A 14,869-nucleotide genomic window follows, 5' to 3' on the forward strand; every position below is an offset into this window, starting at 1 on the left:
TGAGCCAACTGTTTGTTAAACAAGACAATTCAAATATATTTTAATCCCAAATTACTGTTAACATAATTAGTTAATTATTTTGTTGTCATGAATTGATTAATCAGCCATTTAATGTAATGCTGTTACTTCTTTGTCTATTATAATTATTAATTTAAATGCTTTTTTCTTTTTTAAATCAGCCAATAATTTATAATCTGGTCATGGGCCACCAGTGGTCCTCAGAAAAAGAACAACTGCACTACAGGTCACGCATTAAAATTTCCCCCAAACCTTGAAAAGATTCAAGATATGCTTCGGTTCAACCTCAAACCAAGCCACTTCTTGATTCATTTTACAAAATGAATATACACTCACATTTGATTATAACTATGAATAAAACACTCTGCAATCCCCAAGCCTTTGCAATGATATCATGCATTATGTGTGACTCTCAGCTGGACACTGTCGGTACTGGCAGAATGGCTTGTTGTTGTTGGATAAGAACCATCTCAATCAGTTTCTTATCTGCAGCCATGATTAAGGGTCAGTGTGAGGCTGATTTAAATGTTCCAGGAAAGACACGTGTGTGTCTGTGATTAAGTGACGCTTAATTTTACATTAACCTGTACATAGCCAAAGATCACATGGCCTGGGAGAGATTACTATGTTCAGTGATAAAGACTGTCAGAAAACGTGATAGACAAACTTAACAGAATATGCTGACACACAAACCTCACGTCCTAACTGGAGTCAAACTCCCTGTTATGGTTACTGTACTCAACATACACTCGGGTTCATGGCCTGAGATGAGAGAACAGGAGTTTTACACCACTGAACTATACAAAAACACACTTTGCATTGGCAAAACACGCAAGGAACACCTTCTACAGACTCAGGGAAAAAGCAAGCATGTGATTGTGCACTTCAGGTTTGAATGCACAAACTGAAAAAATAAATAAAGCTCAAACAAAATAGATGACTCCATATGCACAACACATGATGCACGACTGACTGCCATCACAAACCATAATGAATCACCTAACAAGATTAACAATGGTTTGGTTGATGGTTGAGCAGGAAGTTAACACTAAAAAAATGACACTTTGAGAAAGAAGTTACTGAGAAACAGAGTAGCAACTAGTAAATCTGCCAATGCCAGTAATTGCAAAATAACCACTCAAAAGAACTAAACTGCACCTTTTGATTCTTCTTGGAGCCAGGAAGCTTCTTCAGGCCAGGTTTGCTCCCAGAGGAGCCCATCTTCTCCTCAAACTCAAGCTCCTGCTCTCTCTTCTCCCCCACCAATCAAACAGCCCAACAATCTTCAGCTACTTTCCAACCTCTCTACTCTAAAAACTGGTCTGTCAGAATCAGTCTCCAGGCACGCTGCATTAGAAATGATTCCCTCCCTATCAAAGACCTGCTCCCGTATTCCTCCTAAGAGAGGGGGAGTGGAAACTCTCAGATAAGAAAAAATGGAAAGATGTATGTTGAAAGAGTGAGTAGGTGGAAAAATCGGTTCTGTGGTTATGAAGAAAATCTTTCTTTTTTATGGGCAAGCAATTTGATTGGTACTTACTGATATACTGAGACCAAAGTAATAGATGAATCATATTTTGCCAGGGTACATAGGAAAGAAGTAAGTCCAAAGGTGATATCAGAGTTACATAACATTGCTGCTCTATAAATGAGATTGTGCTTGGTGTATTGGAGTTTATATAATATTATGATCAACATGGGAACCGTTACATGGCAGAAAACCACAGGTCTGCAAAGTTGTGTAAGAAAATACATGAAGAGTCAGAACAAATGAGTAATTAGAAAGGGAAAAAAATATTCAATTAAAAAGTAATAAGGTATTTGCTCAAAGTTAGATTTGAATCAAATCCATATGTAATAGTTTTGATGACAGTTCAAACACAAGCAAACAACCCATTGCATGTGCTTGAATGAATATTATTTGAACTAGTTTTACTTGAAATATACATTTTTTGTGGTTACTTCCACAGTGAAAGAAAAGAAGTTCCACGAAAAGAAAAAAAAAAAAAAGTAAAAAATTCCATGTAATTATATTCTATGAAATGTGGTAAAGTGCAAAGTGGTGGGTGGGTACAGAGAAACATTGCTCTACTGTTATCAGCCAAACAGCAGTGAGGTGGGAAAATAAACCACACCCCTTCTCCAAATCCCACACCCTGGGCTCAGTAGCAGCTGGTGCATTGCTCACAGCAACATCGCACCTCCTCTGTGCTCACTATCAATCACTGTGGGTGACACGAGCGCTAAAACTGTCAACTTTCCCCAAAGTAGTCTCCCTTTTTTCATGAGTGGAAAGAAAGTGAAAGATTTGTGTTTTCTAGACAGTATGTGACTGTATGTGGGCTTTCTAGAGTAGAAGTGTAAAATTTGTGAAGTATCCTTAGGTGTTTTTTTACGCTGTTTTGATAAGAAGAATTGATGTGGGAAGGCTTACTATTACTGAGAGATAAGGAGATAAGATAACAAATTTACATTATATATAGAACACTGAGGAATGCATGGAATGTGATGGCTAAAATGGAAAAAGAGCTGACAAAGTAGAAAAAGAAAAAGAAAGAAAGAAAGTTGTGGGTTTCTGGGTTTACTTGTAGGCTTGGGATGAAGATTACTAGAATGAGTGTAGGGTGCACATTGAGTTACCCATTTCCATAGTTACACTAACATTAGCTCAAATAAGTTCCCAACTTCAAACCTAGCTAATAGTGTTTACCTAGATATGAGTTCAGGAAGATTAGAGTAGGTTTAAAATCAACAAGATATAAAAATTGTCCCTATTCACTTTCTTAATACACTTTCTTAGCCTTGTGATTTATGGGTGCACATTACTTCAAAGAACAAATATTTGTTGTCGCAGTCTTTCAACAAAACGTAATGAATTTCTCCACCTCTGGAACGCCTTTCTGGCTACCATCAGTAGGCCTAGCCCAATTCAATGGCAATTCGTACATAATTTACGAGGTGGCTAATTCATACGCCCTCACTCGTATAAATTAATACGATTTTTGCCAAATCGTACGCGTTTTACGAATTTGTATGAATTTGTACGAATGACCTACACCTAACCCACCCCTAAACCTACCCGTCACTGGGGCTTGGACAAATCGTACAAAATCGTACGAATTAGCCACCTCATAAAATATGTACAAATTGGTTGTGAGATAGCGTTGGTAGGCCAGTACTTTCTCCAACCAGTCCATTGTGGTGCACTTTTCATGATCCAAACTATTCTAGAAGGAGAAACCAATGTTTTATTGTTGAATATCTAATATCTTAATTCACTTCTATTTGAGTGGATGTTACATTTGTATATCATTGCAGGCTTTTACCTCTCTGGCCTCAATCAATTTCAACATTCAAAATAGAGAACTATTCCAGCCAGTCATGCAGGAAATACAAGACAGTTCATGCCTTCAGATGATCACACATCATCATACAGTGTAGTGATTCAGTACAGCATTGTGCGTCAAAATGATTTTACTGTCAGTGGTCAGAGCCCATGAGGGCGGGATTACACTCAAACCTACTCTGTCAGTTAAACCAATATGCAAAACGGTAGGGTGGTACTAAACTCCCCAGTCAAATGAACAGTAGGCTTGAAACTTCATTCTCACACACAGAGGTTTCAGAGTGATCAAAGCTATATAATTGGATGTATTTAAGACTAAGTCAGTAGCAATAGTGGATAGTGGTCTATTAGTCTTCTATTAGAGATATTAAAGCATTAAAAAGGCATTAAAAAAGCTGTGAACAGTGTGGCAAGGACATGTCAATGCCGATGATTCATTATTACGTTTTACAGGTTAGGCAAGCTAAATAACTCAGACTTGACATTTTAAAAAACGACTGAATTACTTCTTAGGCCTAACTGTAATTTCAGTTTTAACAACAATTTTCTGAGACATCCTAAGAGAATAAAAATCTGTGCCCATCTTACTATTGTTTTTGGTACAGTATTTACCTCATGGTTGATTTATTCAGACCAATGGGAATCCTTAAATACTTAGTTATACCTAGTGATTGACAGCTCCTTTAATCTGCAAATATTTGCAAATTGAAAGAAGGTGAATAGAGATTAGCACTGTGACAAGTCTGTATCTAGGATACAGCCTATCACAAAATAAAAGGCTTTTACAGACACTCCCAGACATTTGATCATTCCAGGCTGTATACATAGAGTTTGATGGCTCTGACATTTAGTCAAAGAGACCCCAAAGAGACCAACTGTTTCTTCTTCATCTTATATTGTGCAAGTTGAGTCGCTACCGAAGCTGCGCTGAAGCCACATTCCATTTCCAGAACAATGGCTAAAAATAAGAAGTAAATTAAAGGAGGGAGATCAATGCACAAGTCAAACTAAACATTGAACTAAAGAGGCCCGGTAGTGTGTGGATCTGATGGCGATGAGCATGAATGAATAGAGGAACCTGCACTGAAAAAAGTGCACAAGGCATGTCATTACTCTAAAGAAGTTATTATACTTGATCTAACTCAAAACATTTAATTTTCTGTCTAGCCATCAATGTTATGTAAAAAGTTTGGTTGATTTAAATTAAAAGTAAGTCTTGTTAGTGTAAAGTAAATACATTTCTGTAAACTAAATTAAAAATATTGGTTCCCATTGTCACGTGACTTCTAACGTCCTCCGTGGTCGTGCGTGAGGACGTTCAGCTTTCCGCCATCTTGTTACACCGCATGGATGAACTCGGCGTGGTAAAACGGGAATCAAGAAAATTGGTAAGTAATTTTAAACATACGTTTGGGCGTATTATTAACATTATACATGTATGATTTCATAAAATATTATGTTGTACTGTTGTTTTATATACGGTTAGTATTACTAGTTTGACGGCTCTAACTCGGCTAGAAGGTTTACAAGTTTCCCTCATCACGATGTTAAACCGAGTGGAAATAAAATAATAATAATACGAGTAAGTTACGTTAAACTTCTTCAGGTGAGATGGATTGATAGTGAAAGGTACGTTAGTATAAAGACTGTGTCGGGTATGCTGGAGTGCGATACTGTATAAAGTAACTTACATGCAGGCTTCAGACTCTTTGTATGGACTTAACGTTTTTATGAAGCTTTATTATTATGATGATTTTTATTGATTTATTATGAAGCTCGCGTTCGCAAAGGTATTCGCTCTGCTTACTTGTATGGTCTCTCATTTATAATTAATGTTAACACATAACGTTAGCTTTACATGAAGGGCCAAACACATGTCTTTAGTGACATGCCTAAACACTTATTTTAACGTATCGCGTCGACCAGCATACCCAGTAAAGAAGTCGTCTGTTTACTTTTATATGAGCCAGTTTGTTATTTCTCTTTGTCTTTTGTAGGATGGGGTACTGCTGAACAACAATTAGGACAGGTTTTGAATAATCCAGTCACATGAAAAACGTAAGTAATTTGCACCTTTTAATTATTGCTTTGGAGGGTCAGTTTTGAAATTGATCTTTCTTCTCTCCTATGCTACTTCATCATTCTCGTTGGCAAGTAACTCAATGTGGAAATGCAAAGATTGTGGTGTCTCCAAAGCCAAGCGTTCTGAGCTTCTCAAGCATTTTAAGCTTGATCATAGGAATTTTGGACATCGTCATCCTTATCCTTGTGTTTATTCAGACTGTCCTTGTTCATTTAAAACTTGGAGTTCTCTGAAGAGCCATGTGTCAAGGAGGCATCCTCAGCATCCCCCTCAAAAAGATGCATTGACAACTTATAAATGCTTGCTTTGTGAATACAAACACACATCATCGTTTAAAGACTACTTCCATCACATTGGGCAGCACCTGAAAAATAATGAAACTGTTCCTTGTGTTTTCAGTGGGTGCTCATACAAAACCAATATTTATGGATCATTTAGAACGCACAGGGCAAGAAAACACAAATCATTCTCTGAAGAGGACTTAAAGCCTGGCATTGTTGTCAGTGAAAGACCAGTCCCTATTTTTTCAGCAGAAGATGACATTGAATCAGACGAAGATGTCTCACTTGATGAACCTACATCCTCTGGTGTAATAACAGAAAATACTGAGGACTTGTCCAAAGCTATAGAGCACAAATTAGCCTCAGTCCTATTAAAGTTAGAGCACGTTTTTCTTGTACCTGGTGTGGCCATTGATGACCTTTTGCAGGAGTTGCAGTATTTAATTAGTACAGTTTCAGTTCCAGTTGTTAATCAAACTATTCACCAGGTACTACAGGAACATAATTTGCAGGTTGATAAAGTTGTTGTAGATGAGTTAGCCACCTTTCTTTGCCAGTCACATCCAATTCAAACAGCAATCAGAGAGCAAGGTCCACTTTCCACTACATGGAAACGGAAGGCATACTACAAAGCCCATTTTTCAGTAGTAAAGCCTGTAGAGTATGTGCTTGATCGGAGTGATGGAAGGACATTTCAGTACGTTCCAATTCTACAATCGCTGCAGCAACTTCTGAGTTGCCAGCCAATACTTGATAATACACTTCATTTAAAATCAGTGTATAAAGGAGATGAATGTAAATATACATGTTTTTTTGATTCACTCAACTTCCAAAGGAATGAACTGTTTTCTGAACCTGCTATCTCTTTAATTTTGTACGTTGATGAATTTGAGATATGCAATCCCCTTGGCACGTCCAAGAAAAAACACAAAGTTTTTGGGGTTTATTGGATATTAGGCAATTTAAATGAAGGATGTCAGTCATCCCTGTCTGCTATAAATTTAGCTGCTTTAATTAAAAGCAGTGATGTTAAGCGTTTTGGGTACGACAAAGTGCTGGAACCATTGATTGATGACCTTGTCACGTTGGAGAGACATGGGCTTTTCATTGAAAACCTGGGAAAGACTGTGAAGGGCACAGTTCAATGTATTGTTGCTGACAATCTTGGTGCTCACAGTATTGCCGGATTTGTGGAAAATTTCTCTGGAAAATATGTCTGCAGATTTTGTACAGCAGAGAAAGAAGAATACCAGACTCAAGAAGTTGGATCTGAAACATTCTGCATCAGAACTGAAGAACTACATTCTGCTCATCTTCAGTTTATGAAAGACAATGACTTGCCTCACCATTTTGGTGTGAAAGGGGGGTGTGTGTTTTCAGAAAAATTATCACACTTCAATGTTTGCACAGGATTCCCGGCTGATGTTATGCATGATCTCTTTGAGGGTATTGTCCCTTTTGAGATAGCTTTGTCCTTGACAGTCTTTTCATCTAAAAAGTATTTCACCTTGGAACACCTGAATAAAGAAATTCAGAACTTTCCATTCAAATGGAATGACAAGACAAATCGTCCACATACTGTTCCTCTCACATTTTCTGCAAGAAGAACAGTAGGGGGTAATGCCCATGAAAATTGGAGCCTGTTGAGGTTTTTTCCTTTTTTGATTGGAGACAGAGTGCCTGCCAATGAACCTGCGTGGCAACTTCTAAATGATTTGAAAGATATTGTAGATCTTGTTGTCACTCCTTCACACACCAAAGCTTCTATAGCATATCTGGCCTTCAAGATATCTGAGCATAGAATCAGATTCCAAGAGGTTTTTCCCGAGACTAAAATTTTGCCCAAACACCACTACTTGGAGCATTATCCTGAGCTAATTGAGAAATTTGGCCCTCTGGTTGCTCTGTGGACAATGCGATTCGAGGCTAAGCATAGCTTCTTTAAAAGAGTTGTGCGTCACACCAACTGCTTCAAGAATGTGCTCCTGTCGTTGTCACAAAGACATCAGTTTCATATGGCATATCATCTGTATCAGTGCAGCTCTCTTACACCAAGATTGGAAGTATCACATGTTTCTAATCTTCCCATTGATGTTCTGAATGAAGACATATCACGGACTGTACAACAGAAACACCCAAACCTGGATGTTGTGTGCTTGGCCAAGGAAGTAACATTTAAAGGCTTCACCTACAGAGAAAGTATGGTCATTGCTCATGGAGAATGTTCAGGACTTCCAGAGTTTGGCGAAATTGTGCAAATTATTGTGTTGCAGGACAAACCACTGTTCATTGTCAGAAGACTTGATGCATGGTATACTGAACATTATAGAGCCTATGTCTTGGTCCAGTCATCTGACAAGAAAATCGAACTTTTAGAGCACCTTGACCTTACAGACCCATATCCACTTGTTCAGTACACAATTGGGGGGAGACGCATGGTGGCTCTGAAGAGATATATACATGTTTGAGGTTAGAATTGTTTATAAATTCTAAGAAAAGTGCACAAGACGTAGTGAACATGTAAATGTCTTGCAATTATCTATTACTTGTACTGCATCTAATCTTATTTTATTTTTTCCAGAATCTGTTAGCATGTCAGGAAGATCTGCCAAGCTTTTGGTGATTGTGAGTCAAGATGATTCAAGAAAGTTGCTTCTGCCAGATGGGATTCCCGAATCAGTGGATGAGCTCATTGAAAAAGTGAGGGAAGCTTTTGGATTAAATGGTAGATTCAGACTACAGTATCAGGATAAAGATTTTGGGGATGTATTTGTAAATTTGACAAACACTGGAGAACTTCAGAGTCTTGGCACTCTAAAGATTATCCCGTTGCCAGACGAAGACTCATTCACTGCTCAAACAAATGATGGGACCCAGTCTAATGATGATGCTCTGTCCTCTGTTGGCTCTGGCGACACTGATGATACAATTATCCTCTCACCCCCTGGCTCAGAAACTACTACAAGAAATCAACAGTGGCCAAAAGAATTTAATATTCCACGCTTTGCTTATGACACTGAACTCCAATTAGAGAGGGGAAATGCTCTTTTTAAGGCTAACGGAACAAGGCTGACTGTCACTCCAAAGATGAAGTCTGATATTCTGGAGAAGGTTTGTGATGAGATATACAAGTATAAATCTTATCCCAGCAGTGCAAACTTCTGTGAAGTTTCAGAGGCACTTATCAAGAAACATCCTTGCTTAGCAGAAAAAGGATCCTTCAATGGGTGCTATGGGTGGACACAGAGACTTAAAATGAAGATGGGAAACCTACGCACACAGTTGAAAGGTCTCGGATGCCCTGAGTATTTGGTAAATTCTCTGAAAACCAAAGCCTCAGACCATGCTTTTCCAGCAAAAAATGTGAAACGACCTAAACGTGGTGAGGCCAATCATATCCCATCCCTACCTGCTGGAGAGACCTCAGCAAATCTTGAAATTGAGCGCCTGGCACTTTTAAAGGAAGTGAAGAAAAGAAACAATGCATTGACAATCAGAGAAAAAATGACAAAGACGTTTGCCTTACGCAGACAAGAGATTGTGGAAAACCAACCTAGTGTTCAGGAACTGCAAGAAAGATGGCCAGGTCTGTTTCAACAAGAGGAGGTAAAAGCATTTATTTTATTGAAAAATGTTAAAATGTAAGTGACTAATCCAGAATTTACCATAGTTTTTACCATGGGATTTTAGTATGCAATGCTTTTGAAAATGTCTTAGATGCCCTAATTATACCTTTTGTTGTTTAATTCTTTGTGTGTACATGTATTTTTACAGTATTTAAGTAAAATCATTTTTTTCAGAAGTCTATTTTGTTTCCCTTTCTTACAGATTAATGCAGAATTTTTGCGCATCACGACCTTACCTTTACAATCGAGATTTATGGCCTCTTTGGACAGACAGAGCTCTCAGCTTCTCCAGGTTATTAGGAGCAAAGGTGGAGTCCTCCGTGAAAAAACTAAGGACACTATTAAAGTTATGGATCAGGTATTAGTTGCATGCGAACAAAATTGCTTGTGGCAATCAATTTAGTAGTGTTTTGGTCTAATAAAAACATCTTGAACATTTTGTAGAGTCTGGACATAGACATCAGAAGAGAGTGCCTGCTGAAGTGCCTGATCATGTACCTTGGTGAAGATGCAAGCTGTCTGATCAAAGAATACACGGTAATGTAGACAATGCAAACTACTGAAATTTTCTCCAACCATGTTTACGTTAAAGTTATATTTCACTACCAAATCAACATTTCCCCATGTTTTACTCACCCTCAAGGCATCCTAACTGAATATGGTTATATTCTTGAAAAACAATACAGGCAAAGTTATAATCCTACGTATCATTTTACTTCCAAGCGGTAGAATAGGAGTGAATTGTTGACTTTTTGAAGCTTCAAATAGTGCATCCATCGATCAAAGAACTGCTCGACACGCCTCTGTGGTCTTAACAAAGGTCTTCTCAAGCCTTGAGGGTGAGTAAAACGTGGGGAAATTTTGATTTGGTAGTGACATATCGCTTTAAAGTAGTTCAAGTAATTGTATTATTTACACATCAGCCTGTGTGACTTTCTTCCACAGAACACAAAATAATATATTTTGAAGAATGCTGTTAAGAGCCCCCCATTCACTTGCATTGGTTTTGTGTCCATACAATAATAGTGAATATGTGCTGCTCTGTTACCAACATTGTTCAAAATTCTGCAGAGGACAGTAATTCATACAGGTTTGAAATGACAAGAGGGCGTGTAAATGATGACAAAAATGATTTGACAAAAAATCAAAATGATTTTGAATGTGAACTACTCCTTTAAAAGGGGTTGGTTCACCCAAAAATGCATTTTGAACACTGTTGAGTAGATTGATAAATGCCTCTGATTGGCCATTGTGGTACTGCACTCAACAAATATGTCTGTGATTGTCTACAATGGTCAACACATGGGAGCGTTTGATTGTACAAGTGTTTAAAAGCATTTTCAAAGCCAAAGAGAGTGTAAAAGTATGTCTTCACCCAAAAATTGTCATCACTTACTCTACTCTTACAAATTCTAACACTACTCGTACAAATTCTTACTCTACTCGTACAAATTAAATTTTTACACTGAACACAAATGAAGATATTTTAATGAAAGTTAGCAACAGACGTTTGGGCTCTACATTGACCTCCATAGTAGGACGGCTAACTAAATTTTGTAATTTTCAGATGAAGGGTTTTTTTTTTTCTTTTTTTTCCACAGTCCCTCAATTTCTCTCTGTTCTTGTATGTTTTTAGGCTGACCAGAGGGAGGAAGCGGAGAGAGAATTTGAAAAGACCACCATGGCATTTTTTGTGATCCGTGAAAGTGATGCTCTTAGTCGTGCACTGGACATTTCCATTGTCATTGACGGTGTGGAAGTACTAAATAAGTTGCCCTCTGTTGCATGTGCCTGTGCCATGATGTTTGGACTCATTTATGCACTGAACTTAAAATATCCTGAAGGACTCAAATATACTTTTGAGGCCTTTCAAAAAATAATCATGGACATAGAGAGTAAGCAGATGAGCCGAAGGGTGCAGAACCTTTCTTCAAAGCTGCAGGAGTAAATTTGTTTCCTTTGTTTCCTTTACTACTGTTTACTAAACCTGATTTGTTTTATCTTGGTTAAGTTGTGTTTTATTAAGGTTAGTTAAATAGTTTACCCAAAAATGAAAATTCTTACATTGTTTACTCATCCTTAAGCTATTCAAGTATTTAACTTTAATAAAATTTGGTTCAGAGACATTTTATGACAATTATGAGAGAAGTTTCATTTTTGGGTAAATTATTCCATGAAGGTGAAAATATTTTTTTTTTTTTTTTTTTTCATTGGCTAATTTGGTAGGTGTTTTAATAAGTGTTTGGTTTTACACTGCCCATTTTAAACCAGTTTTTGGGCCAAACTTGTTTTAACTTCAGAAGAATTCTAAAGCTTTAATTTTGTTGTCAGTTCTGATTGACTGTTCATGGAAAGATTGCATGTTTCTCTTCGAAACCATAACTGATTCTTATGGTGAATTTACATTGTATCTAGTGTGTCTATGTATATGGATACTAAAAACTGTAATACAGTATGTTTTTATAACAATACTGTACACATTGTAGAAATGTTTTGACAAAAATTGTCAAGTTTATGATGTTTACATTGCTAGACAGTGTGTATTTGTATGAGGATACTGTACGCATTGTAAAAAAAAAAATTGTATTGACTAAATAAATTGTCAAAGGTTTGATGCTTGAAGTCATTCATCTTAGATGATAAAATTACACATTCTTAAAGTAAATAAATTTCTTTATATTACATTAATATTTTAAATTGTATTTGGTTGGATATTTGGTTAGATGTAAAGTAAAAGAAATAAGTTAATACAAAGAAATAAGTTAACACAAAGTATAATTTGAAATTTCATTAAACTTAAAAACTTTATTTGATTCAAAGATACTTTTTGCTTTGGCTAAGTAATGGATAGTTAATTCTTTTCAAAGTAAAAATTTAAAGTTGATAAAAAGTAAAGTAATTAGATGTAACAAGTTGACGCAAAATTTTTGCTTTGATCCAATGAAACACTTTTTTCAGTGTGTATTTCGGTGGGTTGCATCACGCGAAGGGGTTAGGTCAAGGTTTATTGACTAACCTAAATCATGCATGACATCTTGAGTGAATGTGAGAGAACATCCCCCTGGAGCCCTCTTAGTTTCAACACACCTGGAAATGCTGGTTAATGGTACCACCATATGAAACATTTAATAATTCTCTGCATTGTAGACAAAACATACATACTGACAAGTATGCTTGATTATTCATAATTACAGTTCAGATGTTTATAATTGCATCTGACCCAATTACATTTTCAAAGGACAAAATTATAATTTGAGATACCTGCAATTATAATCTGACTAATAGGACAGAGAAATAAAGATCTCTTGATTGACGATAATTGGAATAGTCAAGACATCATTATATAAGATATGTCTAATGATGTTAAACAGACTACAGTTCAAAAGTTTGGGTACAATTACTTTGTTTTCTGAAAGAAGTTAATAGTTTTGTTTACCAAGGATGCATTGAATAGATGACAGGTAAGACATTTAAAATATCACAAAAGATTTGTGACTTTCTCTTGGTTTCCACAAAAACATTAAGTGGTACAACTGTTTTCAAAATTGATAAAAGAAGAATGAGCATATCAGAATGATCTCTAAAGGATCATGCGACACTGAAGACTAGAGAAATGACTGCTGAAAAATCATCTTTGCCATCAAGGGAATAAATTACATTTTAAAATATATTAAAATCAGAAACAGTTATTTTGAATTGTAAACATTTCACAAAATTACTGTTTTTGCTGTATTCTTAAATGATCTTAAATGATGATAAATTAGCGCTTTATCACACACAGTCATATATAAAACACCATTTTGCACAGCTCTCTGCCAAAGACCACTTTGCCGAAAGATCAGCAATGTGCTGAATATCAGTATATTAAACCATTGCAAGAAAGAAAAATAGAAAATGAATGGGGAGTAAACCTGACAAAGAAACATCTAGAAGATAGAAAGACAAAAATGAAAGCTCTCCAACCTCACTGAAGATGTGCTGCACAACTAGGGCGAGAGCCTCCAGTCGCCGATTGCCGTTAACGATGAGTTTACGGAGATGCAGGATGCACTGACTTTTCTTCTCATTTTGAAGACAAAGATCTTTCTCTTCCTCTTCCTCTGTCGGTTCTACTTGACTGGCTGAGCTGTGCTGCTGTGTCCGTCCAGCTGTTGCCCCAGCAGCTTTAGGCCCTTTGGAGCTCTTGTCCACTGTAAAAGAGTGTGTGTTCAGTGTGGTTATTATGTTCAGCATGATTTCACAGCCCAGAATCACATATACTCCTCAATTCAACCAGTAAAAGTGAAAGCAAAACACTGCACTTATGAGAGGAACATTCACACCCATACACTAGAAAAATATTTATATCATAATGGTATCATAAGAAAGAAACGAACATGACTAATAGGAAAGCGCTGCAAGAAAAGCTTTAAGTAACAAACTCAGCACACAAATAACAAACGCCCTCTCTTGTGTTGATCTTGAAAAAAAAAGTCCTAGTGCATGCTGGGATAGCATCTTAATGAAAATGCACTAAGGTCCAGAGAGCACATTAAGAGTGCATTAGAAAGAGAGCGAGAGAGACTGTGTGTGTGTGTGTGTTTGTGTACTGAGAGTGCATTTTGGTCTCATCTTCTATAGGCTAACTGAAATCAAAGTAATGTTTTCCATCCCATAATCTGTGAAGAATACTGACTCACAGATCTCTCATACCGAAAACAATCAGCATATCAACATTTTCACCTTTGCCGAATTAGCTAAATTTATAACGATTCTCAAACTGCCTACTGAGCAATAACACATCTGAAATGTAGAGAAATAAGTATTTTTGACTGTTTTTTTTATATATGAGGCCATAAGATGTATAATAATTATTATACATGAATTAGACAAATGATGTGTAAAGTGGGACATAGATGTAATACTGTCATTGCAAATTCCACATGTATAATTTCTTTTTCTCTTAATTAGATATTTAAAGCTTAAACATGAGGGTAAAGACAGATGATATATGTGTAATTTTGGTATTTGGTTGGCTTCTCTCAAACTCCCCGGTCTGTGTATGACATTTAACAAGAACTGTAATTTAGATGGTAATTTAGTCCTAATCTGTATTTACCAAGCAACTTTAAAATATCCCACTCACAAATCTGCCAAGTAACCACAATAGACACAAACAGTGTGAAGATGTGAAGAGTACAAATTGAATATTATCTACTGCTGATGCAGTTTAACTCGCATTCCCTAGTGGATTGCTTTGGACAGCTGGCCTTAAAGGAACAGTTCACCCAAAAAATCTAAATTACTTTATTACTTTAAGGGGTGTGGATTTTAGGATAGACATAAAATTCTCTCAGAAAAACAGCTGTCAATGGGGTGGCAACCTTTTCAAAAGTACACCTTTGTACCCAAAAGGTGCATATCAGTATCTAAAAGGTACATATTAGTTCGTTTTGAAAGGGTACCACCCAAGTAACAGCTTTGGTACCGTTTTTCTGAGAGTGTAGGTTTTAATCTACCTGTGTAATCTGCCTAT

The 14,869-nt window shown here is 36.7% G+C and overlaps 2 protein-coding genes across 2 annotated transcripts in view; one reads left to right on the forward strand and one right to left on the reverse strand.

The window, feature by feature from the left end:
• The window catches only part of LOC306872801 (uncharacterized protein), a 53,256-nt gene that overhangs the window by 11,029 nt on the left and 27,358 nt on the right, over positions 1 to 14,869 (reverse strand). The window contains exon 7 of the mRNA XM_079421646.1: positions 13,318 to 13,544. Coding sequence (XP_079277772.1) covers positions 13,318 to 13,544 — 227 coding nt within the window. The remainder of the gene's footprint in view (positions 1 to 13,317; positions 13,545 to 14,869) is intronic.
• On the forward strand, positions 4,675 to 11,966 carry LOC306872802 (uncharacterized protein). The gene is made up of 6 exons (XM_079421647.1): positions 4,675 to 4,752; positions 5,362 to 5,422; positions 8,310 to 9,334; positions 9,557 to 9,712; positions 9,799 to 9,891; positions 10,991 to 11,966. Exons 3-6 carry the CDS (start codon positions 8,321 to 8,323, stop codon positions 11,300 to 11,302), a joined length of 1,575 nt encoding a protein of 524 aa, XP_079277773.1. The 5' UTR covers positions 4,675 to 4,752; positions 5,362 to 5,422; positions 8,310 to 8,320; the 3' UTR covers positions 11,303 to 11,966.

This window comes from Barbus barbus, assembly GCF_936440315.1.
Source record: "Barbus barbus genome assembly, chromosome: 7".
Lineage (NCBI taxonomy): Eukaryota > Metazoa > Chordata > Actinopteri > Cypriniformes > Cyprinidae > Barbus > Barbus barbus.